The 25,653-nt window shown below is 45.9% G+C and overlaps 2 protein-coding genes and 1 long non-coding RNA gene across 3 annotated transcripts; 1 reads left to right on the plus strand and 2 right to left on the minus strand.

The window, feature by feature from the left end:
• The first annotated feature begins 97 nt into the window (after positions 1-97).
• On the plus strand, positions 98-20,237 carry LOC136390757 (uncharacterized). The gene is made up of 4 exons (XR_010748762.1): positions 98-316; positions 700-805; positions 12,448-12,596; positions 20,076-20,237. It is a non-coding gene; the product is annotated as an uncharacterized lncRNA (long non-coding RNA).
• LOC136393414 (transmembrane epididymal protein 1A-like) lies at positions 7,813-8,738 on the minus strand. The gene has a single exon (XM_066366038.1). The coding sequence runs from the start codon at positions 8,736-8,738 to the stop codon at positions 7,833-7,835; it is 906 nt and encodes a 301-aa protein (XP_066222135.1). The 3' UTR covers positions 7,813-7,832.
• A 259-nt stretch (positions 20,238-20,496) lies between the features above and the next one.
• Positions 20,497-21,961, minus strand: LOC136393415 (transmembrane epididymal protein 1-like). The gene has a single exon (XM_066366039.1). It carries the CDS (start codon positions 21,400-21,402, stop codon positions 20,497-20,499), a length of 906 nt encoding a protein of 301 aa, XP_066222136.1. The 5' UTR covers positions 21,403-21,961.
• Positions 21,962-25,653: the final 3,692 nt, after the last annotated feature.

The following is a 25,653-nucleotide window of genomic DNA, read 5'->3' on the forward strand; positions in this document are numbered from 1 at the left end:
AGCCGGGGCGGGTCGGCTGATTCGCGCCCGGGCACCGCGGCGATTGGGCGGCCAGCAGAGCGGGCGCCGCCGGGGAGGGGGCGAGCGTGCAGGGGAAGAAAGAAAGGGAAAGCGCCGTGGGGGAGGGGATAGGGGAGGGGGCGCCCGCTCTGCTGGCACGGGAGGGGCGGAAAGGAGGCTGGCTACGTTAGGAGGGGTGAGTTCCTGCCGGGAGGGAAGGACTCCGCCCGCCCTGGCCTTCGCTCGCCACCGTGGGGCGTCCCTGCAGCCCCTACCCGGGTCTGGAAGCGCCCAGCAAACCTCCTGCAGCCTTCAGGTTGGGTCCTGTTGCAAAAGAGTTCTCTCTTTCAGGAAATCCTGTTGCAGCCTCCATAACACCCTGAAAAAATTCCGACCCACCAGAACATAAATTTGCCTTTTGTATTTTATCCGCCCGCCAGCCCACTTCTTGTTCGTGCCAGGTTGAAGGGGGAACAGGGGACAGAAAACCCTGGGCCTGCGGAGAGCCGGCTCTCGGTGGGTTTGGGGAAGTGACCAGAAATCTGCCATCTCACGTTTATAATCCCCGTGCTGTATTTTTAGTATTATCCATAGAGAGTAACCTGAGGGCAGTAGAAACAAAGTTAGGAGACTTGTCTGATTCCCCTTGTGTTCAACTTAAAGCAAGTGTTTCAGCCTCTCTGCTCCCTGCAAATAAAGGTCTTCAAGAGAGGACCTTGAGAGCTGCCCACCAAATTGGAGATCCTGTGTGCAAACATCCCCACGGGCAGCTGAAAGGAAAGGGAGGTCTTCGCATATCTCCAGGGTAGGTGGGAAATTTAGGTTTCCTTAGTGCACCTTCTTTTTAATCTGGCAAGTAAGAATCAATACCCCTTCCTCCTCCGTCTTGCTGTGATGGTTGAGAAAATGTATCGGTGAAGACATTTGTGAAATGGATGCTTGTTGACAGATGCACAATAGTTAAGTGTACATGTACACATGTATGCCATACACGCACATATATACACATATATCAGTTCTATTACTTGATCCTTCTCGATTTTTATTCCCTGAGCCCACCTGATGCTACCTAGTATTGACAGCATCGTTCAGAAGCCCCCTGTGTTTGAGTCTGAGGTTTTTCTCTTTGACGACCAAGAACTCATGTTTTCAGTGCCTTTGGAAGGAGAGGGGAAGAAATTTGTTCTTCTGGTTATTTTCTGTACCACAAATATGGAAAAGAAAGGTTGCCGGTGACCATACACACATAACTTGGCTTCTTTGGTCAACATCCCCTCCCTTTATGGGTGTGCCTAATACTATAGTGCTTTAAAATGACAGAGGCGGCATTCATCTCAAACAGGCTTTTAGTATGTTTCAGACAGGTGACATTCTGGACTGAGTACAGTGCCTTGTGAGTGTAGCGGTTTCCCTGTTAAGTTTGAGTGCTGCGCCTTGGAGTCTTACAGTTTGGTTGTTGAAGGCTGGGTCAGAGAAACCTAGGTTCAAGTCTGGGCTTTACCTCTTCCCTGCTTTGTGCTGGCTTAGTTACTTAACGACATGAAGCCTCAGTTTCCTTGCCTACAAAATATTGTAGGAATCAATTGTGACAGCAAATGCAAATAAATTAGGATTGTACCTGGAACATGGTGTTTAGAAAACAGTGATATGATTACTACTATAGGGTAAAATAATCTGAATAGGTTGGATTATTCCTTTCCCTGTCACTCTGTAATGCTCCACTGTTAGTTTTATGTGAGTGGGCTTAGACCTGGTAACAGTGAGACGTCTGCATTCGTTTCTTCCTGTAAAATCTTGAGTTTAAGTGGTTGAGGCAGGGGAGTGGAAGAAGTGAAAGGTGATATTCTTGTTTAAAAAGATGTTGACTTCCAGATGCCAAACTGCCTAAGCATAAACCAGAGCCTTCTCCAGTACTCATCACCTCCATCCAGCACCTGCGGTGGGGATGGCAACATAATAGAAAATGGAATGGTAGCAAGTGCAGTTTACGGTATCCTATTTTGCCCTGTGAGTGGGGCTTCCCTTGCTAGGAATCTGAACCTCCTTGAGGAGCTTATTCATCTTGTATCTCCCAGTAGCATCCAGGGTGAGTGTTCCGTCCGTGATGTTTGTTGACCACGCAGAAATGACAGCAGCACCAAGAGAATATGTGCTTTGAGCTGATTTTCCAAGAATGGAAATGGATTTGCTTTCATCCATTCATGTGACCAGGGACATACTTTGTGAGGGCTAGCAACATAATACTTGACTGCTGAGTCTTTCAAGAGGGGACAAGAAGTCTTGTCCTCCTTGGTCCACCCAACACTTACTCAAACCAAGCAAATAGGGCCTCAAATGAGCCCAAGGACTGATCAGGGAAGCTTAAAAATGTATGGGGGAAGAAAAAGCAGAAAAAGGCCTGTTCCTAACTGGTTCGCCCCCAGAAACCCAGACTGTGCTTTTGGAGAAGTTAAAAGTAGAACAGCCTGTTTCATCCAGTTGGGCTTTGCTGTGTCTGCTGCACTTTGTTCTCCTTCCCCTTCTTCCCCAAATTGCCACCCACCCCCACCCCCTCCTCCTCCATAAAAAGGGGATTAGAATGCTTGAACCCATGAACTCTTCTATCTCTAGGTACACTCAGTATCAGAGCCGACAAGAGGTTCTATTACGTGTGCTTTGAAGTCAGGATTTTGTCTCAGTGTAGAATCGCTATGCCCAAGGGTCAAGTGGAGTGGAAAGCAGTATTTTAGGTACAGATTTTGTTCCAAATCTAAGAAATGGCCAGGGACTAAAAGCATTTCTTCAGCAATGCCTGAAATAAATGTCTTGTCTTGGGTGGACGTTACCTATGAGTTGACCTCTCAATTTCTCTTTCGAAGGACCCATTCATTCTCCCCAGGCCTGCAGGCCTGCGTGGTTGCCTTTTACTTCTTAGAGACGATTTGGGACAGGGCGCAGATAGACCTAAACCTTCAGCCATGACCTGTAGTTTGAGAAAAGGGGTTTTCCCTGTATCTGAATGATTTCAATCGGCATTTGACAAAACCCTTTAATTAGGCTGAAGACACAAAGCTAAGACCCAGCCTTCAGAAGTACCCTGGAAACCCAACCCCAAATTGTAAACTATGTTTGTTTTTAAATAAACCAACACCAGTTCTTTCCAAAAGAATAGACCATGGTGTAATCTTAAAGCAAAAATCAAAAAAGAGAAAAGAAAACCGTCTTGGAAGTTAAGGTCATTGCTCTAAATCCAGATTTAGGGCAGAAGCTGTGGTTGGCCGAGTTGTCAATTTCACTACACAGTTAAAGGAGGAAAGACCAGGTTTTACCTCAGTTCAGTACCTAACACTGACCACAGAGAAATTGTTCTTTGCAATTTCTCATTGTTTGATATTCTTATGCTCAGGTTAGGAAATGAGAAGTTCAAATCTGAGCTGCATTTCTTTAGCCTGATTTGAGTTTCGTTGAAGGCCCCTTAATATCATTCAAATACAGGGAAAACTCCATTTCCCAAACTGCACAATACAGCTGAAGGCCTGGGTCTGTGTGAGCCCTATCCCAAGTCTTGCCTTCAATAGGCAACTGCTTGGAAAGTTAGAAAGAATTAAGTTCAGTTTAGCTAACAACGTGGCAAAATAAGCCCTCTTGAGAAAATTAGAGCCATGCAATTATGGAATTAGATCTTCACATTAAGATCTGTCTTAGCCTGACCTGTGGTGGCACAGTGGATTAAGTGTTGATCTGGAATGCTGAGGTCACCGGTTCAAAACCCTGGGCTTGCCCGGTCAAGGCATATACTACAGGAAGCAACTACTATGAGTTGATGCTTCCCACTTCTCCTCCCTCTTTCTCTCTCTCCTTTCTGTAAAAATCAACAAATGAAATAAAATAAAATAAAATAAAATAAAGAAAATTATTAAAGAAAATAATAAAAAGATCTTCTGTCTTAAAAGTGAGGAAACTGAGGTCTCCATAAGTCATGGTAGCTTGCTGACATCACCTGAGTGCAGTATTTCACAGCCTGTAACTCCCTTCAGAGCCGTATTCTCTTCCCCTTTCTGCAGTGTCAGGCTGTGCACTATGCACTCCTGGGCCACTACCTCCAAAACACTGGGATCCCCACTGTGCCCACTAAAGAAGGTCCCAAGTGCAGGGACCAGGCAGTTTGTCTCAAGATCCTACACTGTGGGTTTTAGTGCCTTTAGTGCCTTCATAGAATAATTAGATTTCCAGAAGCAAAAATGCTTTATGGCAGGTTCTATTTAAAGGGGTATTTGGAGGTCATATCTTAATCTGCCCCTCGTTTGGTTGTTTTATGAATCTGAGATATTCACAGATAAAATTCGTTCCTTATTCTCAGTGTATGTATGGACCTATCTTTGTTCTCTAGATTGATGAAAGCGTTGAAGCTTATGAAAAACTTTGGGAGATTCAGCATTGCAGTCAAAACGTTACTTGGATCAGAGTGTGCCCTTTTTGTTTGGTACTTTTCCCAAAGATTTCCTCAACTGGGTCCACAGTCTGTTCTCCCTCACCCCCATCCCTTTAGTTGATTTGAAGCCCTGTGTATTTCACATTCACATGCCAAATTTTAATGGGAAACAAACAGCCCTGGGGTATGTTTTCTGGATGCTTGGGCAATACTTAGACTGGTTCTGTATTTTTCCTGACCTCCTTTCCCCTCCCCCCATGCTTAAACCCGTAGTTGAGACTTGTTTACCAGGTTGGAGAACTTGGCCTGGTGGTGTGAACATAGTGCCCTCTGGTGGAACTTTGTGAGAATTACCGTACATGTCTCCTTCGACGCTGAAGTGTGGGAAGTTGTTTCTTGACTGGGCTTCAAGAGGAGGTCCTCTGTGTTACATCTCAAATACAGTAAATTAATACCATGCAAGTTTATTATCTATACGTGGCATTTAAGAGACGTCATCTTGAGGGTATCGACTGATTACCAGAGGTTCATTTATGATTGTAAAGTGAGGCCTCAAATGACTAGAAATGGGCAGCAAGCCGCAAGTGGTCTTCACCTTCTCCCATCAATGTGTACAAGAGGTGAAGAGAAAGAAGGTCCCCCTCCTCCAGAAAGGTCATTGAAAAGAGTCTAGAAACCAACAGTTAAGGGAAAATGGGCAAGGACCAGAAAACTGGGTTACAAAGAAGTTTTTTGTTTGTTTGTTTGTTTGTTTGTATTTTTCTGAAGCTGGAAACGGGGAGAGACAGTCAGACAGACTCCTGCAAGCGCCCGACCGGGATCCACCCGGCACGCCCACAAGGGGCGATGCTCTGCCCACCAGGGGGCAATGCTCTGCCAGGGACCAGAGCCACTCTAGTGCCTGGGGCAGAGGCCAAGGAGCCATCCCCAGCGCCCAGGCCATCTTTGCTCCAATGGAGCCTCGGCTGCGGGAGGGGAAGAGAGAGACAGAGAGGAAGGGGGGGGGTGGAGAAGCAGATGGGCGCTTCTCCTATGTGCCCTGGCCGGGAATTGAACCCGGGTCCCCCGCACGCCAGGCCGACGCTCTACCGCTGAGCCAACCTGCCAGGGCCTACAAAGAAGTTTTATCCTCAGACTTCACTCAGAAACCTAAGACCCTGCCAGAAGTTGAGAGTCAGGGAGACTCTCTCTCTCAGGGGAACCCTGGGGGAAGGGCCAGGTGGCAGACAGGAAGCATGACCGACACGCCTTAAATTTTATTCTTTTTTTATTTTTCCATTGATTTGACAGAGGGGGAGGAGGAAGAAAAAGAGAGAGGCATCAACTTGTTGTTCCACTTAGTTGTTCCATTTAGTTTTGCACTCATTGGTTCCTTCCCGTACGTGCCCTGACCAGGGATTGAACCCACAACTTGGTGTGCCAGGACGACACTCTGTCCACTTAGCCACCCATCCAGGGCCAACACACCTTATGAGGGTGTCTAAAGTATTTACACTATACTGCTTGCTCTTTTGTTTTTCTTCTCTCTCTTTTAAAAATAACTTCATTTTGAGGATCACTCCCTTCTCCATTGCCATTAGTATAATCAGTGTGACGCAAAGGATACAGTGACTGGCTTGCGTCAGACACACCTGCACAGGAATTCCTGTCTTGCCTTGTATTAGCTGTAAGACGTGGGCAAGTCAACCTGCTGAGCCTCAGTTTTCTGAAGGTTCCTCATAGAAATGCTTGTGAGGATTAAAAAGCAATTAACAAAGTAAACAATTCTCGAACAGAATAGTGGATTTTGTTATCCCAAGAATGAGGAAGAGAGTGGCCCATGACTAAGGAGATGACTCAGGTTTTAGGATCACTGGTGTTTTCCAGAGTTTCGCAGAAGTCTCAGACCTGTCCGGCAGCACTGGCGGTAGGAACTTATAGGCCAAGATTCTGGAAGCAAATAAGACTTTATTAAGCATCACTTAAGCTAGATAGTTGGCTTATACATAGGAAAGTATGTAACTTGATATGGTGAAGTCTTTACTCTTTAGGAGCCTACACTTTAGGTCAGGGGTCCCCAAACTTTTTACACAGGGGGCCAGTTCACTGTCCCTCAGACCGCACATATCTTATTTTAAAGTAAAAAAACAAAACGGGAACAAATACAATATTTAAAATTAAAAACAAGTAAATTTAAATCAACAAACTGACCAGTATTTCAATGGGAACTATGGGCCTGCTTTTGGCTGAGATGGTCAATGTGCTCCTGTCACTGACCACTAATGAAAGAGGTGCCCCTTCCGGAAGTGCGGCGGGGGCTGGATAAATGGCCTCAGGGGGCCGCATGCGGCCCGCTGGCCGTAGTTTGGGGGCTCCTGCTTTAGGTGGTGAGGGAAGGCCTCCCCAAGCAGAATGATTTCAGAAACAGAACAAAGCAAAGTATATCAGCTGGAGGAGCAAATTAACAAAGTGGACCTAGTATAAGCACCTAAGAGTTCCGGAGCAAAGGAGTAAGAGTGGACAAGGCCTCCTCAGAGCTGCTCGGTGGGGTGTGGGTGAAGGTGGGTCTTATGCTGGGTACCGAATAACATAAAAATGTGAGCGTGGGATGGCTTTCTATGAGATACCAGGGACTGAAATTTGCCAAGACTCATACCTAGGATCTAGTAAATTACACGTGCCAAGGTGGGGATGGTGAAATAGGTTGGCTTTGGCCGGAACAGGAATAATAAAGTATGAAGTCTGGGAAATACTGAACATTTGGGTTCCATAAAAGTGTCAGTTTTACAAATTTGAAATGTTACTATATTAAAGCATTCATAAAGTCTCATTTTATTAATTTGAATTTGAAATCATGCCAGTTCTTAAAAATATTTTTTTGGGGGAGGGAGTGGGTAAAAAAGAGCATAATTTCAGCCTGTATAAGTCAATTATAAATTCTTTATGCTACTTCCACATGGGGTTCAACTTTGGTGAACAACTAGAAGCACCCACTCTTCTTTATCGGGTTGAGACTTGAATGATTCCAGTTTTGAACAGAGTAGTTAGAAACCATTATTCCCTCGGGTGAAAGGCAAGTGCTCCTGCCTGGAGAAGCAGCCGGTAGGGGGATGGCTGCTGACTTTCCTCTCTTCCCTTCCAAGGCCTCCCCCTACCGCATTCTCTGGCCCCCGTGGCCTCTCTTGCACCTTTCTCTATTCCCTGACCTCCGTGGCCTTTCTTGCACCTTTCTCTATTCCCTGGTCCTCTTCCCCACCTCCCACCAATCCGTGCAGCATCCCTTTCTCGGCCCCTTCTCGTTTCTTCAGTGATTAGAGGTTCAAACAGCGGAGGGAGACCGACTGCTCTCCTCTGCGGCCATTACCTTCACTGGGACCAAGGAGGGGACAATGCACGTGTCTGAGAGAACCCACAAGGGGGAAGATGGGTGAACAAACCCGTCTCAGGGTGAGCTCTCTGCGAGCAGACGAGCCTGGTCCTCTTTCTCTGAGGGCCCCATTTCCGGCAGCAATTTGTAGAGAGGTCCTTCAGTCCCCGTATAATACAGAGCTTCTTTGGACCTTGTCAGCTTCGAGCTGGGACTGTAACAGCGATGCCAAAAGGAAGAGATGCCATAGAGTCCCAACAGGCACAGAGCATTGACCATCCCATGCCAGCAGAAGAAAGTGGTGACGAACATGATGTCGCTGATGTCATCGTCCTGCCACGGGTAGCCGGTGACGGGTCTGTAGAGAATGAAGCCCGCCTGCACCAGCCAGGACCCCATCATCAGAAACAGGAAGGTCTCGATCAGTGAGAGGTGAAACGTGTCGGGAGCCCACAGCTCTATGGTCAACACCAGCATCAGCAGGAACACCACCAGCATGAGCAGACAGTGAACCTGCAGCTCCACTCCTGTTGAATCTTGAACATGTGATGCCAGCAGCATCAGAAGCACATAGCAGGTCAGCACCAGGCCACCTTTTTCTAGAAGCACACATCTCTGAGGCAGCAAGTTCTCGCTCATGACATCTACGCAGCCACTGAGGATAAGGAGGGTGAACATGGTGAGGTGCTGCCACTCTTTGGGGTACATAAACCTTGGTGGCATTTCCCTGTTCATCAATGTGAACCCTCCTCTAGTGCAGCTGATCTCATAAGCTATCAGGATGGATCCAGTCACTGTCTTCAACAAACCTTTGTAGGATATTTCCCACAGCCTGGCCCATCTTCCCTTATTCCTGGGAGGGCATGAAGGATGCAGGAGAGAGTCATTGACTATTATGGCTTTAAAGACCACTATTGCCTGATACAGCCCGTATGAAAATAGAAACAGCCCTGGGTACACATGGCCGATAAAGCTTCCCATTGAACGATAGATCTGTCTAATGAAAGAGAGAAGAGCAAAACTCAGGCACGTCCACACCTTCTGGGGCCACCCCAAGGTCCAGGCTTTGGAAAGACTCGCCTTCCACTAACTTTTATCACCTCACCCCTCCCACTGCACCCCCACAGAGAGGAAGTGTTTTGTGGATCAATCCTACACCTTTGGTGGCGGAAACCCTCATTGTTCCATTCCATTCTGGTACATTGGGAACTGGCTTCTGTCAAAGCAGAAAGCGGATAAATGTGCTTTTAGGGGCTCCCCTCTATGGCCCTTGTTAAGTGCTTCTTGTCACACTTGTTTCTTTCTCCTATGGCTTCCTTCCCCTAGTGCTTTCCAGCACTCAGCAGAAAGAGGGAGAATCATGGGATGGCGGGGAGGGGTTACCTTGGTAACCAAAGGAAGTCTGGGCACTTACTGAGTATCCTCCAGGACCCTGCAGACATAACTTGAATCCAATTGTAAGGCTTTTTTCCTGGACACATATTTATAAACATTTAGATATATAACCACATATATGTACTTGCCATCTACCTGGCTATTCTATTCCCTTATAGACACATTCTTGAAAATGACCAAGAAAGCTCCCTTCACCTCCTCCCCTTACCTCTTCACATCCTTGCCCCACCCCCTGCCCCACATCTCTACTGAATCCAAAAATCTAACTTTTGATATGATTTTAGGGACTGGTGGTTTTGTAGTGCATAAACCGCAGCTTGAGCCACATTCCTCAGAATTCCTTTCCCTGTATGGTCCCCGGATGAGCTGGCTACAAAGAGATTCACCTGCGATTCTGAAGGAGGAGGTGAGGCAGCAACCTCAGCACACGCTGAAGGCACAGCTGCAGGTGCCACTCTGGAGCCCGTTCTCTCTGTCCCTGATCTGCTGGCTCACCTCCTCGGCGTGGCCAGGCCGGTCGCTCCCTTAGTTAGCTTCTCTTAGTGTGGAGGGCGCTAGCTTCTTCTGCAGGTCACCTACCACTGAAGGATGGGGCGGTGGAAGTCAGACACAGGCTCCATTTTGTCCTCATGGCTTTTGATTTGTCCCTGCTCTTCCTACCTTCATGCCATACACTTTGTCTTGACTGCAGCTGCACTGGCCTGAAATACAGCACAGAGAAGACAGCTTTCTATCGACGTCTTCACTGCCCATGTATAAGGTCTGATATCCACATTCCACATCACTCTGCTCCCAGGATGCCTCCCTAACTGAGACGAGGGATTCAAGGAGAAATAATCCTTAAAAGGCAGATGCCGTTGAGAAGAGTGACTCCAGTGAGCTGGTGTTGGCCATTTGTATTCTAGTGTGAGTTAGCCCATCAGCTTCATTCATCCATTACTAAAGTCTGATGGACCTGGGGAGACAGAATTCTCAGTGTTGGGTACCAGTCAGATGCATGTAAAGCAGAGGGTGGTGGGAAACAAAGTGCAAGGAATGGGAGGCGTGCCCTGGGCCCACCAATGGTTCTGGGTGTGTTACAGGATGTACATGGAATAGGAGTTCCTCTGGGAATGCTGAGGGGAGAGGAAGTTCTTCACTCAACATGAACCGTGCTAACATCACCGTCTCCTGCAACATCATCTGTCTTCACAGTACAAGCAATGCTGTGGGGAAGAGAGGTAGCAGCTGTATGCTAACAGCGCCCCTGGTGGAAAGGAGGGAGAATTCACACCAGAGTCACACAGCACTGCCTCTGAGCAAATTCCTCCTCTTCCTCAAGTCCACTTAATTCTAGAAAAATTAGATCTCTCTCTGCCCTTGTGAATGGCAGTTATTGCTTCTTGCTAGTGGGAGATTTGGTGAGGTTGGGGATTTGAGAGTGAAGGCAAGTAGGGAAAACAAAGCTTCAGTCTGCTCTCTGAAGGAATTTGCTTTAATATTAGATGTTTTTATTCTATGTATAGTCATTATAAGAAAATCAGATAAACTAAGCAAAAAGGACATTAAAAATCATTTGTAATCCCACAACTTGGAGGTGATCGTCGTCACCAGTGAGGTATAGAAACACAGTCAATGAGGGCAGCACAAGGAAGTGGAAAGTGCATTGGCCAGAAGTCAGAAATCTGGGTTCTAAACTCAGTTCTCCTTGATTTGATGAATGTCATAACCCTTATCTGAAAAAAAAGAAATGAGTGTTGAACTTTCTATTAAAGTGAATGTAAAAGAGCTGAAGTGCGCATATTTATCTCCTGCTTTTTCCTTTTTGGTGAAATTTCAAAACACTTGGAGAGCACTATAGGGATCAGAGCTTCGAGGAAAAGGATGCAAAGTGGCAGGTTTTGTGAGTCAGAGAGGAGAGCTCCCCAGGGATTCTCTCTGGTCCTTAGATTTGCTCTGGGAGAAGCGAGGGCCCACGGCTCCTCTGGGTGTCAGCAGAGCATGTGGTCTGCAGGCCTTACGAGGCGCTGCGTTTGGTCACTCAGTGTCACCTCCAGTCATTGGAGGCTGTGGTCCCAGTGAGATGGGGCCGCAGAGCTGACTCCGGTTCTACACTCATCTTCCCAGTTGTTCTCAGCAGCCACGGGCGGGTTCCAAGTGGCCAGAGGAGGAGAGAGGACGACGGCACTGACCCAACAGCACTGCGAGATTGAAAGTGGCACTAATGAGGACAAGTAGTCTCACTTAAGGTCCCATCTGGGATACTCAGGCCCCCGCCTTGGCCAGACATCAGTGCTCCATGTTGTTCAGTGAAGCATGAACATCCTGATCTTGACTTTGAAGATAGGAACCGTCTCTCCCAAACCAGACACTGCCCACAGGGAGCCGAGAAGGGAGCCAAAGCCGGTGAATGATTAGCAGAACTGGCAGACAGTCCCGAGTCTGTGGGCACCGAGGGCCTGGGAGGCTGTTTCCTAAGGAAGACATGGAGGTCCTTTGTGGCCTGGCAGCTCCACAGGGAGACTCCCCTCAGACCTGCCTCCCCACCCGCCACCCCCTATTCTCTAGGGTCCCCAGGCACAGCCACTGCCTTATCTGGCTTGATATGCTAGAATGAACAATAAACTCCTCAGGAATTTAGGGAACATGAATTTACTAAGTGCTGTGAATTCCAAGTGCAGCAGGGCCTATAAGAAGTAGATGACCTAGTTCTTATTCTCAAAGAGCTCACGGTTTAGTTGAGGGCACACACCTCCACACACACTCAAGCACAAGCACACACACACAACGCACAACACAGACATTAGAAAACAAGACTGCTTCCTTTCAATAGAAATCAAATGTCACATACATAATTTCAAGTTTTCTAAGAGCAAGCTTTTAAAAAGCACAGAGAGGTGAAATTAATTTTAATGAGATACTATATTTAACCCGGCATATCTAACATGTTATTTGAACAATGTTATTATAAAAATTATAAATGAAGTATTTTATAATCCTTATTTCATACTAAGTCTTCAAACTCTAGCATATATTGCATATTTATAGCACATCTCAAGCCAGACAGCCAAAGCACAAGTGCTCCATAGCTACACGTAGTCAGTGGCTGCCATAGTGGATGGCACCGATTTAGACAGTAAAGGATGACATGTTGAATGAATTTCAAGGTTTGAATGAAAAGAACAGTTGATGGAGGAGATAGAAGTTTGGTCAGAAATGGCACCTAGAGAGCCTCAGTATAAACTTCCCAGTGGCCGGGGGATTTTAGTATGGTGCTATCTAAAAGCATCTTTTAATTCACCTCCTTTCTGTTTAGGAAGGCCATCGTCATTGTCATCATCATCAGAAAATGATTGCAACTCACCTTGCTGTAAGACAGAATGACATCATAAGAAGAGAAAAAGCGGGAGGCTGGAGGCTCAAGCAGGACCACACAGGGGGCGTGTCCATGGAAACCCACACAAGGTCAGAGTCAGCACGTGTCCACGTGCCAAACTTTCATCTTACTTCAAGGGTTTGTAAGCCGTGGAATTTGTCACTGGTGTCCCAAAACAAGGCTCACGAGATATGGAAACCAACAATCTAATTTCTTAGCTTGAAAGGACATATATGCTTTATTTCTCCTGGCACACCAGCTTATAATTTTCCTCTGAAGTTTTCTCTGCTCTGAGCTTTATAGTTCACTGCATCATCATGGCTTAGGTTTCCAGTTTATAGAATTGATTTCAGGGGCTTTTCAACAATCCCATTTCAACGGCTGCAAATTTCTTTTTCTTCTGGAAACTTTCCGCGAGGTGGAAGCACAGATTCAGCTTACCTCTGTTATAGCTATTTCTCCCCTTAAGACTAGTCTGAAGACAGAACTCCAGGACTCTGAGTTTGTTTTTCCATAGCTCATTTCTCTTCCAAACCAGAATATGCACCCCCAAATTAGGAGTTAGGCCTCGCTCCCTCTTGTTTGGGATGCTTAATTCAGCAATTTGGGAATCCCACTGTGAGTTTCACAATTCCCTGGGGGAGATGCAGCTATCTGACCACTGAACATTCTTGCTCCCCTCCCACAATGTAGAGTTTCCCAGCTGCTCAGCGAGTTTGGGCCAGTTGAACATGTGTGGAAGTTTGTACACCACTTCAAAACATGGCCCACAGAAGCCTTCCTCCCCTTCCTCACCTGGGCTGCCAACAGAGAACTCTGAGGCCTGGAGAAAGACACAGTCACAATATGGGAGGAGTCTCTGGCTTCTGAAAGACCAGATAGAAGGCTGCCTATTAACTAGGAATGCTGGCATTTGACTTTATGAGTGTGGGAGAAGTACTCTTCTGTTATGTTAACCCAATAGGATGTAGGGTTTATCTGTTTTTATTTTGTGTGTGTGTGTGTGTGTGGGGGGGGGGTGTATCTGTTTTTAAATCAGTTAGTTAATATACATTGTCTACCAAGCCTCCAAGAGGCCCACTGAAAGCTCACATCAATTCAAATCCTGGCTATGAATTTTAATGGGACAAACATCCAAAGGGTTATGTTGATTATTCCCACCCAACTTCCTCCTCTGCCTTCAGTATCCCAAAGTCTAGAATTCTCATGCACTGTGTCCAAGCCTCTGTTTCTGGGGCCCAAGAAACTAAATTTACAAAGGTTGTCTTATGATTATAGACACAGAGCGTAGAACTCAATAGGCCTGAAGTTTCTTATTCTCATTTGGATCCCTGCTTCATTTTGGATATAGTCTTCCAGTAATAGGACCACACACCCTAAAGAACTCTTGTGTTTCTCATCCCTGACCAGTGCTGGATAAATCTTCACCCCAAAATAATGCTACCTGTGTTAGTTTTCTATTGCTGCATAACACATGAACATAGAGGTAGGAACTGAGGAAATGCAAATAGTATTTTCTCATGATCTTCATGGGCCAGGAATCTATATGGGTTGGCTGAGTCCTCTGCTCAGATCTCACCAAGCTGAAATCAGGGTGTTTTGGCGGGAGCCGTGAGTCCCATCTGAGGCTCGGGATCCTTTTTCAAACTCTCTGGATGTTGGCAAAATTGAGCTCCTTGCAGTTCTAGGACTGTTGCTTCCATTTTCTCTGCTGCCTGTGATCAAGGACTGCTCTCGGCAACTAGAGGGTGCTCACAGTTCCTTGCTGTCGGGCCCCCGGTAGGAAGTTCACAGCATGGCTGTTTGCTTTCCTCAGGCCAACAAGGTGCACCTCTGATGGCTCACCTTCTTGTAAAGACCTCACCTGACGAGGTCAGACCCATCCAGGGTCCCTTTATACTAATTCAAACTCAATTCGTTAGTAACTAATTATGGGAGTGGTTTTCCATTATATTCACTGGTCCTACTCACACTCAAGAGGAAGAGATTATGCAGAGTGTGTACACCAGGGACAGGATTCTTGGGAACCATCTTAGAATTCTGCTTACCATCTAATCTTCCTTTTCATTTATCACTATAAATTGCAATACAATTGTGTATGTGTTTTTTTTTGTTTGTTTGTTTTTTGTCTTTCTCATTATTGCATTGCTAATCCCTACACAGTACCTGGAAAATAGTAGCTGTTTAGGATTCTTTGTTTGTTTTTTATTTTTTACAGAGGCAGAGATAGACAGGGACAGACAGTCAGGAACGGAGAGAGATGAGAAGCATCAATCATCAGTTTCTTGTTGCGCGTTGCGACTTCTTAGTTGTTCATTGATTGCTTTCTCACATGTGCCTTGACCGCGGGCCTTCAGCAGACCGAGTAACCCCCTGCTAGAGCCAGCGACCTTGGGTCCAAGCTGGTGAGCTCTTTGCTCAAGCCAGATGAGCCCACGCTCAAGCCGGCGACCTCGGGGTCTCAAACCTGGGTCCTTCCGCATCCCAGTCCGACGCTCCATCCACTGCGCCACCACCTGGTCAGGCTGTTTAGGATTCTTGAATGCATGGATTAATCTTTTGGTATCTTGGTTGAATTTGGGAGATCCCCTTAATTTATTACCCAGCTGTTACAAATTAGTCTCCTTTACTGTGTGCTCACTTTTGTGAAATTCACTTGTAAAACTTTTTCTCTTGTCATTGTTCCAAATATTTGGGAGTGAATTTTGTTTGTTTATTTATTCAGTGAGAGGAGGAAAGGCAGAGAGACAGACTCCCACATGCACCCTGACTGGGATCCACCTGGCAAGCCTACTAGGGAACGATGCTCTGCCCATTTGTGGTGTTGCTCCATTGCTCAGCAACAAAGCTCTTCTTAGTGCCTGAGGTGGAGGCCATTGAGCCATCCTCAGCACCCAGGGCCAACTCACTCCAATCAAGTCACGGCTACAGGGGGGGGGGAGAGAGAGAGAGAGGAGCGAGAAGGGGAGGGGTGGAGAAGTAGATGGGTGCTTCTCCTGTGTGCCCTGACTAGGAATCCACCCAGGACATCCACATGCTGGACTGACACTCTACCACTGAGCCAACTAGGCAAGGCTGAATTTTGTTTAAAATTCTGGCCTCTTGTGCTAATTTCACAGGTATTTCGGAGAGGGTCCCAATAAGAAATAGATGGCAACCAACACTGGGATAGTTCAAGGAGGGCTTAAAAAGGTACTTCGTACATTGATTTGGGCAAGATGTAAGGAGACCACAAGGGATAGTTGAGTAATGGTTGGAGTTTACTACCTCTAGGCCTGAAGGGACATGGAACAGAAGTTCCCAGTATGAACAAGGACAGTGCAGTGGGTTCAGTGGTTGTCTCTAAAAATATATTTCCAAGCCTTAACCCTGGAACCTGTGAATGTGACCTTATTTGCCACAAGGTTCTTCGCAGATATAATTAAGTTAAGGATCTCGAGATGAGGTCATTTTGGATTTAGGGTGGGTTTTAAGTCCAGTGACCTGTGACTTTGTAAGAGAAAGGCAGAGAGAGATTTGAGACACAGAGGCCCACAGAGGAGAAGGCAGCATGGAGACGGGGGCAGAGATTGGAGTGATGCATCTGCAAGCCGAGGGACGCCGAGGATTGCCAGCAGTTGTCAGAAGCTAGGAGAGAAGCACGGCTCATCTTCTACCTGAGAGCTTCTAGAAGGAACCAACACTGTCCACACCTTGATTTTGGTCTTCTGGCTTCCATCTCTGTGGAAGAATAAAGTTCTGTTGTCCTGTTGTTTTAAGCCACCAAGTTTGCCATCCTGAGGTGACCCCAGGGACAGGAGCTAAGAATAAAAATGCTAATTCCATTCTCTTCACCACCCTCCCGCTGGGGCTCCTCATTGACTTCGCATTGCCCGAAGCCAGAGGCTAAGGGTGCTCCGGGCTGAGCTACAGACCAGGGTAGTCTCCTGAGAGAGCAGGATGGAGGGGAAAGACCAGTGTAGGGGACAAACGAAAATTAGACATCATGTCTCATTTCAGGGTAACCATAGGTCCCAATTTGTCTTGAGCACTTTGATTCTTCCCTCTTGTCCAGGTCCAAAAATTAATTTTGCCTTTTTTCCTGTAAAGTGTCCCGGTTTGAATGCTAAATTATGTGGTCACATTAGTTACAGCAGGGATCCCCAAACTTTTTACACAGGGGGCCAGTTCACTGTCCCTCAGACCATTGGAGGGCCGGACTATAAAAAAACTATGAACAAATCCCTATGCACACTGCACATATCTTATTTCAAAGTAAAAAAAAACAAAAAAAAAAAACGGGAACAAATATAATATTTAAACTAAAGAACAAGTAAATTTAAATCAACAAACTGACCAGTATTTCAATGGGAACTATGCTCCTCTCACTGACCACCAATGAAAGAGGTGCCCCTTCCAGAAGTGCGGCGGGTCGGATAAATGGCCTCAGGGGGCCGCATGTGGCCCTCCAGGCCTTAGTTTGGGGACCCCTGAGTTACAGGCTAAAATCCAACTGCATCATTATTCAAATGGAGATAGAGTTTGCTGTAGGGCATTTACATGAAACAAGTCACCACACTCATCAGTAGCCCTCTCTTCTGGTTGCCCTAAGGGCCTAACCATCCTTGACAGGTGTATGGAGAAAACTTAAGGCCTTATGAAGTTAGAAAGAACACACCTACCTTGGAAACTTGTATCGCATATGCCCCATATCTTCCGCATTTAGCTTTTCCCACTCCATCTTTTCATGTCATGACATACAGATCTGCCCTGTTCCTTTTAACTCCTACGTAGGACACTGTAATTTATTTAACCGTTCCTCTAGTGTCAAACATCTTTTATTAAAAGTTCTTCATGGAAACAATGCTTCTGGGACCAGTCTTATACATGCTCTTTGTGTAGACTTATGAGTATTTCTAGAATAGATACTGTATTACAGTTCTTAGCTACAGACAACAAGAATCCATTTTGCTTGTTTATGAAAAAGAAATTTATTGAAATAAATGGGGTAGTTCACAGAATCAGGAGGGCTGGAGAAAGAGATTTCAGTTTATATTTGAAGAACCAATGCCCAGAATTTCACCATCAGAATGGGCTTAGATTGCTGCTCTGGCACTGGCCCCAGAACTATGGGGCAAACCGGCTTGATGATGAAAAACAGAGGTTGACATCATTGCCAGGACTCTTGCTACAGAACGGAAACCCCATGCAGAGCTAATTTCTTTGTATTGCTCACTTCTGAGGTGAAGTCTTGAGTGGATGTGTCTAATCAGTAACATGCCTGCACCCCAGCTAGCTCCAAGGGAAGCCAGAGATTAAAAACAAAATATACCAGGAAGGCAGGCCTGACAATAATATGGAAACTGATCAAAATGTTGGGAGGCTGTTTCAAAGATGTAGTTAGGCTCACGTGATAGATGTCCGCTGTAGGTAGCAAGAAGTGGAATTGCTTGCTTGAAGGATCTAAGCATTTAAATTATGGCCCACTCTGCCAAACTGACTTCAAAAAGCTGTGGACCAATTTCCACTGCCACCTGCAGTGTATGATAACTCCCTTTCCCTACATCTTCTCTGGTAATAGCTAATATCATTTAAAAAAATATTTTTATTTGTTGATTTCAGAGACAGAAGAAAGGAGAGAGAGAGAAACAGAAACACCAGTTTTATATGTGCCCTGACTGGGGATCAAACCTGCAACCTCTGTGAATCAGGACGATGCTCTAACCAACCGAGCTGTCCGGCCAGGGCTGGATAATATCATTTATTCAATACTTTTGATCATTGTTGACAACTTGATAGTGCAAAAACGATCCTACTTTACTTAAGTCTGCTTTTTCTCAAAATTGATTAGGTTGGCGTGTGTGTGTGTGTGTGTGTGTGTGTGTAGTTTGTTTATTAGCCATTTGTTATTTTTCTGAGACATAGTCCATAGTCACTTATATCTTTTCATTTTTTATATTAGGTTGCACTTTGTCAGTGTTAGAACGTCTTTATATGTACTGGGCACTGATTTTTTTTGTCTGTTGAATGCACTGAAAATATTCTTCACAGTGTCCCTTTTCTTTTATTTCTTTTTCTTGTGCCTTTTAGTTATGGAAAGCTCAAAAAATGGGTGATCTTTTCAGACCTTTTTTTTTTTTTCCTAGAGAAAGTTTTTCATGTCTTTTATTATAAAATATCTTCCTTTATTCCCTTTAAAACATTTTGATAGCCTTGTTGCTCATGTTTAACTTTTCGATCCATCTATAATTATGTCCTTGTATGTTGTCTGAGGTAGAAACTGTGGGTTCCCCCCCCCCAATGGAGAACCAGTTATTCATCATGTTAATCGAGGAGCCCTTTCATTTCTTTTTTTTTTTAAGTGAGAGGAGGAGGACATAGAGGCAGACTCCCATGTGCGCCCCACCAGGATCCACCCCTACAGGGGGATGCTCTGCCCATCTGAGGCTATTGCTAGGCAACCCCTAGCTAGTTTTTTAGTGCCTGAGGCAGAGGCTCCATGGAGCCTTCCTCAGCACTTGAGGCCAATTCACTCAAACCAATTCCATGGCTGTGGGAAGGGAAGAGAAGCGGGGGAGGGAAGAGTGGAGAAGCAGATGGTTGCTTCTCCTGTGTGCCCTGACTGGGAATAGAACTCGGGACATCCACATGCCTGGCTGACGCTTCACCACTGAGCCAACCAGCCAGGGCGAGGAGCCCTTTCTTAACATGTAGTTAAGTCTCATACTATATTCCTGCTTCTGGAGTGTCTGTTACATTCTACTGTGTTGATTTATGGGCCAATGGTATTTGCTTGCTCCTACACCACATCTTTAATTATTGCATATTTACACTGTATCATGAAAGCTGGTAAAGCAATTTATTCCTTAGGTGTAGAGGACAATATTATATGCCTCTGGAACCTGCAGAGAAAATGAGGTGACTAATGACAGATTTGTCTCTGCTGTTAAGGAGACTACCTTTAGTGGGTAAGGTGAAACCTCTCCGTGGCAGACGATGTGAGAAACAGGCCAAAGGATGCATCAGCACCATGAGAAAAATGACAAGGCAGATTTAGAGGAATTGCTGAAGAGTTCCAATCAAATGAGTAGATGAGAATTTCCTGGAGAAAGAAGTCTTGGTGGCAGTAGTGTCAGGAGATTTAATGCCAGGTATAAAATAACACTTTTTAGTAAATATGTGACTGGTGATGGCTTTTCCCAAATTGTACAGAGTGTCCTTTGGCAAAGGCACCAGTGTAGGACACAGTGTGTTAGGATGTAGCAAACTGCCAAAGGGGGAGTTAAACAAGTAGCTAAGCCTCACTTTTGCTGGACTAGAATTCAAGAAAAAGAAATGTGGTCGCATTTAATGAAAATTTGGTTTTGGGAAACTTGAAAACTGTGATATGAAAGTATTATTTTCATCGTATGTACAAAATTAGAAACAATGCTTATCTACCTCAATGTTAATATATATATAACCTCAATGTGTGTGTGTGTGTGTGTGTGTGTGTGTGTGTGTGTATATATATATATATATATATATATATAATTCTTACTACTTCAACCAGATGGGAGAAGTGAACTATGCCATAGCTGCTTCCACAGGGTGGTGCCACCTCAGCTGGCAAACAGAAACACCTACCATTGCATTTTTGATTTGTGAGAAAGAAGTCTTTATTCCTCGACTGAAGGCCAGGGAAGCAGCTGGTGACGCCGTGACTGCTGGACTCTGCTCCCCTCATTCCGAGGCCAACTTTGGATTGCATTCTCTGACCCCGTGGCTTTTCTCGCATATTTCTCTATTCCCTGGTCCCCCCCCCCCACCACCACCACCACCACCACCACACCAATCCGTGCAGCATCCCTTTCTCGGCCCCCTCTTGTTTCTTCAGTGATTAGAGGTTCAAACAGCGGAGGGAGACCAACTGCTCTCCTCTGCGGCCATTACCTTCACTGGGACCAAGGAGGGGACAATGCACATGTCTGAGAGAACCCACAAGGGGGAAGATGGGTGAACAAACCCGTCTCAGGGTGAACTCTCTGCGAGCAGACGAGCCTGGTCCTCTTTCTCTGAGGGCCCCATTTCCGGCAGCAATTTGTAGAGAGGTCCTTCAGTGCCCGTATAATACAGAGCTTCTTTGGACCTTGTCAGCTTCGAGCTGGGACTGTAACAGCGATGCCAAAAGGAAGAGATGCCATAGAGTCCCAACAGGCACAGAGCGTTGACCATCCCATGCCAGCAGAAGAAAGTGGTGACGAACATGATGTCACTGATGTCATCGTCCTGCCATGGGTAGCCGGTGACGGGTCTGTAGAGAATGAAGCCCGCCTGCACCAGCCAGGACCCCATCATCAGAAACAGGAAGGTCTCGATCAGTGAGAGGTGAAACGTGTCGGGAGCCCACAGCTCTATGGTCAACACCAGCATCAGCAGGAACACCACCAGCATGAGCAGACAGTGAACCTGCAGCTCCACTCCTGTTGAATTTTGAACATGTGACACAAACAGTGTCAGGAGCAGATAGAAGATCAACACCAGGGCACCTTTTTCTAGAAGCACACATCTCTGAGGCAACAAGTTCTTGCTCATGACATCTACGCAGCCACTGAGGGTGAGGAGGGTGAACATGGTGAGGTGCTGCCACTCTTTGGGGTACATAAATCTTGGTGGCTGGTTCTTGTTCATAAATACCGTCCCATCATCAAGACAGAAGACCACATAAACTGTTAAGATGGAGCCAGTCATGATCTTCATCCAACCTCTGTAGGATATGTCCCACAGCCTGGCCCATCTTCCCTTATCCCTGGGAGGGCATGAAGGATGCAGGAGAGGGTCATTGACTATTATGGCTTTAAAGACCACTGTTGCCTGATACAGTCCATAAGAGAAAAGATATAGCCCAGGATATACATGACCATTGAACTTTCCCATGAAATTACAGATCTATCTGATTAAGGAGTGAAGAACAGAACTCAGACCCTCTCTGCCCTTCCCTCTTTTGAGGACTCTCAAGCTTTAGACTGTATATAAAGAGCTAACTTCTGTCTATTTTTATCATCTCCCTCTGCCCACTGCTCCCAGACAGAATGGAAAGTTCTGGACAGGAGCCTACACTTTTGATGTGGTGGGTCTCATTGTTCCATTCCATTCTGGTACGTGGGGAGCTAACTAATTTCTGCCAAAGAGGGAAGAGGAATGTTTCCCAGTGTGCACCTGTGAGAACATGTGTTCTCATAGCTCTGTGTTTGGGCCTTTGAGATGTTTCTGGTCGCAGCTGTCCCTCTCTCCCATGGCTGGTTTTGTCGGTTCTGCTCCAGTGCTTAGAGAAGCAGTGAAGAAGGGCCTGAACACGGAGATTATCCAGAGAAAGCCTGGGTCACTCACAGATATTTACACATCTGTTAAGACACCTTACTTGTATCTTTGTTCGTATATTGGGAGCAAATATATTCTTTCTGAACATGAAAGTTTGTAGGCATTTGGAGGTGAGCTCACACATACACATATGGAGCACCTACCTGACTTCTTCATTTTTCTGTAACAGACAGATTTGGGGAACCACCAAAAAGCCCCTCCTCACCTGTTTCCTAATGTCTCTCCACTGGACAATAGGTGAACCTGAAAAGCCACCTTTCAGATAAAATTTCGAGAGGTTAAAGTATAACTTTGCATTAAAATGTAGAGATGTTGAGACAAGTAGATTTAATGAGCTACTTATATTTATGTTCTTTTTTTTGTGAGAGAGACAGACAGGAAGGAAGAGAGATGAGAAGCATCAACTCATAGTTGCACCATCTTAGTTGTTCATTAATTGCTTTCTCATATGCACTTTGTTGGGGAGGCAGTGCTAGACAAGCCAGTGACTCCTTGCTCAAGCCAGAGACCTTTGGGCTCAAACCAGTGATCATGGGGTCATGTTTGTGACCCCATGCTCAAGTGGCAATCCCACACTAAAGCCGGTGAGCCTGCGCTCAAGATGGATGAGCCCACGCTCAAGCTGGCAACCTTGGGGTTTTGAACCTGGGTCCTCAGCATCCCAGCTGACTGATCTATTTATATTTAATGTGACATAGCTCATCAGCTTTATTTGCTCTTTAATTGTTATTTGCTTTAGAAAGTGTCCTTAGCACTAGATGACAGCCAGCTGCATCTGAGGGGCTGTATCAAAAGTAAGACTTTTCCCTTATTGGGGATGGCAAGACAAGGTATAGGGAATTGGAGGCATGCTCTGGGCACACAAATAATTCTGGGTGTATTGCAGGAGGGACATGGAATAGAATTTTTTCTGGGAGTGATAATTGTGCTGAAGGGAGAAGAAGTTCAGTCACTCAACATGAACCATGCTGACATCTCAGCCTTCTTCATAATCATCTCTTCTCACAATACAAGCAATGCTGTGGGGCAGAAAAGCAGTACCCATATGCTGATAGCACCCCCAGTGGAGAGGAGGAGAGTTTACACCCAGGTCACAACACTTCCTCTAAGCCCTCAGTTTCATCCATGCAACTCCCTTTCCTACACCCACATATGTCAGAAAAATCCAATCGATTCATGTCCTTGAGGATGAATACCATTTCTTACCAGTGGGAGAGTGGGGATTTGAATGTGAACCTACTGTAAGAGAAAAAGAGTTTAAAATAGCTTTACAGAGGGTCTTTACTTCCTTACTTCATTTTAACTTCAGCTTTCTTTTCTTTTCCTTACAGAAGTGTGGTATAGATTGGCGAGCAATTCACTGTATTCATTTCCTTTCTTTCTCTGTATGCTGATAAACTACATTTCCCACCATGCCTATAGTCAGATGCAGCCTTGCCACTGAGTTCTAGCCAATGGAGTAGGAATGGAAGTGCATGCGTACATTAATTTCTGGCCTTCTCCATAACATTGCCCCCCCCCCCCCATGTACTCTCTTCCTCTGGGCAATTTTCCTTTCCTCTGGCTTTATCCAGACCCTCACAGCTTATTTGAAAGTCATATGTTGTTGAGGATAGAGGCACCCTTAGCTGGAAGGGACAGTTTCCTGCTTACCCGTTCTAGGAGGCCCATCCACTGTGCAGGAACACTCATTTTGGACTATACGTGGCCAAGAAATAAACTTTTTTTGGTTAAGCAATGGAAATTTTTACATCTGTTTATCATAGTAGCTAGTTCACCCAAGTTAATGCAAAATTAATACATAGCCTTTGTAGAAAAACTTAGAAAAATTCATAAGCAAAAAAAAAAATGGAGAAAAACAACCACCTGCTATTCTGAACCCGAGGATGACCGGTATTTACACAACCTCAGCTTTAGGGAGACATGGTTGTGAAATGGAAAAAAGAATAGCTGGAAATTGAGAGAACAAGATTCATTTGAATTTTCCTTCAATATGCAGAACTTTGATGTCTCTGCTAAAGAGAGAGCTTTGGCATCTGTGTTCTCTAAAGAGAGGGGGGAGGGGAGAAGAAGGAAGAGGAGAAAGAGGGGGCAGAGGAAGAGGAAAAAGGGAGAGAGGGGGAGGAGGAGGAGAAGGAGGAAGAAGGGAGGGAAACATGGGAGGTACTGCATAGAAAGGAGTGATTTTGTTACCCCCTTTCCCAATTTTTCCTTTTTAGCTAGTGGTCAAAACACAGGGAAAACTTCATAGAGCTGACTGCACGGGGAAGGAGGTCGGAAGGGAAGCTGTGAGCACGACCCTGTGATGGAGTGGACCGTGGAGGAGGAGGCTCTAGCACTTTGCTTCTTGCCTTTGTTCCAGGAATCGCGCCGAGTGGCCCCGAGGGGCAGCGGCCCTCCGTGCAGCCAAGTCTCTTGCTCCACTAAGTGTTACCGTCACAAAGAGCCAATGCATGTTTCTGAGTAGCCAGTTCTACCTAGAATGGACTGAAGGTGTCAGAGTGGCTGTTTGGGGTCACCAGAAATGTTATCTCCAACACTGCAGAGCTGTGGACCTGAGGGACACAGTGGACACTGAAGGACAAGCAGATAGTTTTCGTCCGCTGACCAACACATTTATCTCCGCCTCGACCATTTCTGGCATCTGTGCGCCAGTGGCTAGAGGAGGAGAGAGGACAGCGCCACCAACCCGACAGCACTGCAAGGTGCAAAGGGGCAGAGATGAGGACACATAGCCCCACTTAAGGTCCCTTTTGGGATGCTCAGGCCCCCATCTTGGCCAGACACCAATGCTGTGTTGTTCAGTGAAGCATGAACATCCTAATGTCAACTTTGAACTTAGGAACCATCCCTCCCAAAGCAGACACTGCCCACAGGGAGCCGAGAAGGGAGCCAAAACCAGTGAATGATTAGCAGAACTGGCAGACAGTCCCGAGTCTGTGGGCACCGAGGGCCTGGGAGGCTGTTTCCTAAGGAAGATGCAGCTTGACCACGGGAGCTCATGGAGGTCCTTCGTGGCCTGGCGGCTCCACGGGGAGACTCCCCTCAGACCTGCCTCCACACCCGCCACCCCCTATTCTTGAGGGTCCCCAGGCACTGCCACTGCCACTTGTCTGACATGAAGTGTCAGAGTGAGAAAGAAGGTCTTCAGAAATTTAGGAAACATGAATTTACTAAATGCTGTGAAATAACCTTGTCCTCACAAAGCTTGCAATATAGGTAAAAGTGCAGTACAGGCAGACAACACACATGAAACGTGCAAACATACAGTAATTGGAGACTTCGTTAGAATTAGAGCAGGGGTCTCAAACTTAACTCAGCATGTGGGCCGCAGAGCAAGATCACAGCCCTTCGGCGGGCCTCACTAGGTCTACAAAAGGCAACTGTTATGCAACACTTTTCTCACTGCAGTTGAAAACAAAAAAAAATTAGTACAACAAGCACAATCGTACATGCAGTTTACTCAGTGTCACAAAACGACCAGAAACTGTAGTTCGCATCACAACTGCTGTTAACTAAGCTAATATCTAGCTAGGATGCTAGAGAAATGAAAAATACAAGTAGGCCCCTAGGCTTACTTAATTTTATCCAAAATATTTTGAACTTCGTGGATTAGTCTGCGGGCTGCACAAAATTGTTCGGCGGGCTGCATGCGGCCCGCGGGCCGCGAGTTTGAGACCCCTGAATTAGAGAATGTCATGTTGAGTGATGTGTAGAGTGTATTTTAGGAGATTTCAATAACAGGAGCTGTTCGTGGGGAGGTCCCAGGTTAGTCAGAATGTCCTAGAAAGCTGCCAATAACTCGAA

This window comes from Saccopteryx leptura, chromosome 2 (genome assembly GCF_036850995.1).
Source record: "Saccopteryx leptura isolate mSacLep1 chromosome 2, mSacLep1_pri_phased_curated, whole genome shotgun sequence".
NCBI lineage: Eukaryota > Metazoa > Chordata > Mammalia > Chiroptera > Emballonuridae > Saccopteryx > Saccopteryx leptura.

Bases quoted from the DNA above. Each gene is read 5' to 3' on its own strand.
- LOC136393414 (XM_066366038.1), bottom strand. From the start codon at position 8,738: ATGGGAAGCTTTATCGGCCATGTGTACCCAGGGCTGTTTCTATTTTCA.
- LOC136393415 (XM_066366039.1), bottom strand. From the start codon at position 21,402: ATGGGAAAGTTCAATGGTCATGTATATCCTGGGCTATATCTTTTCTCT.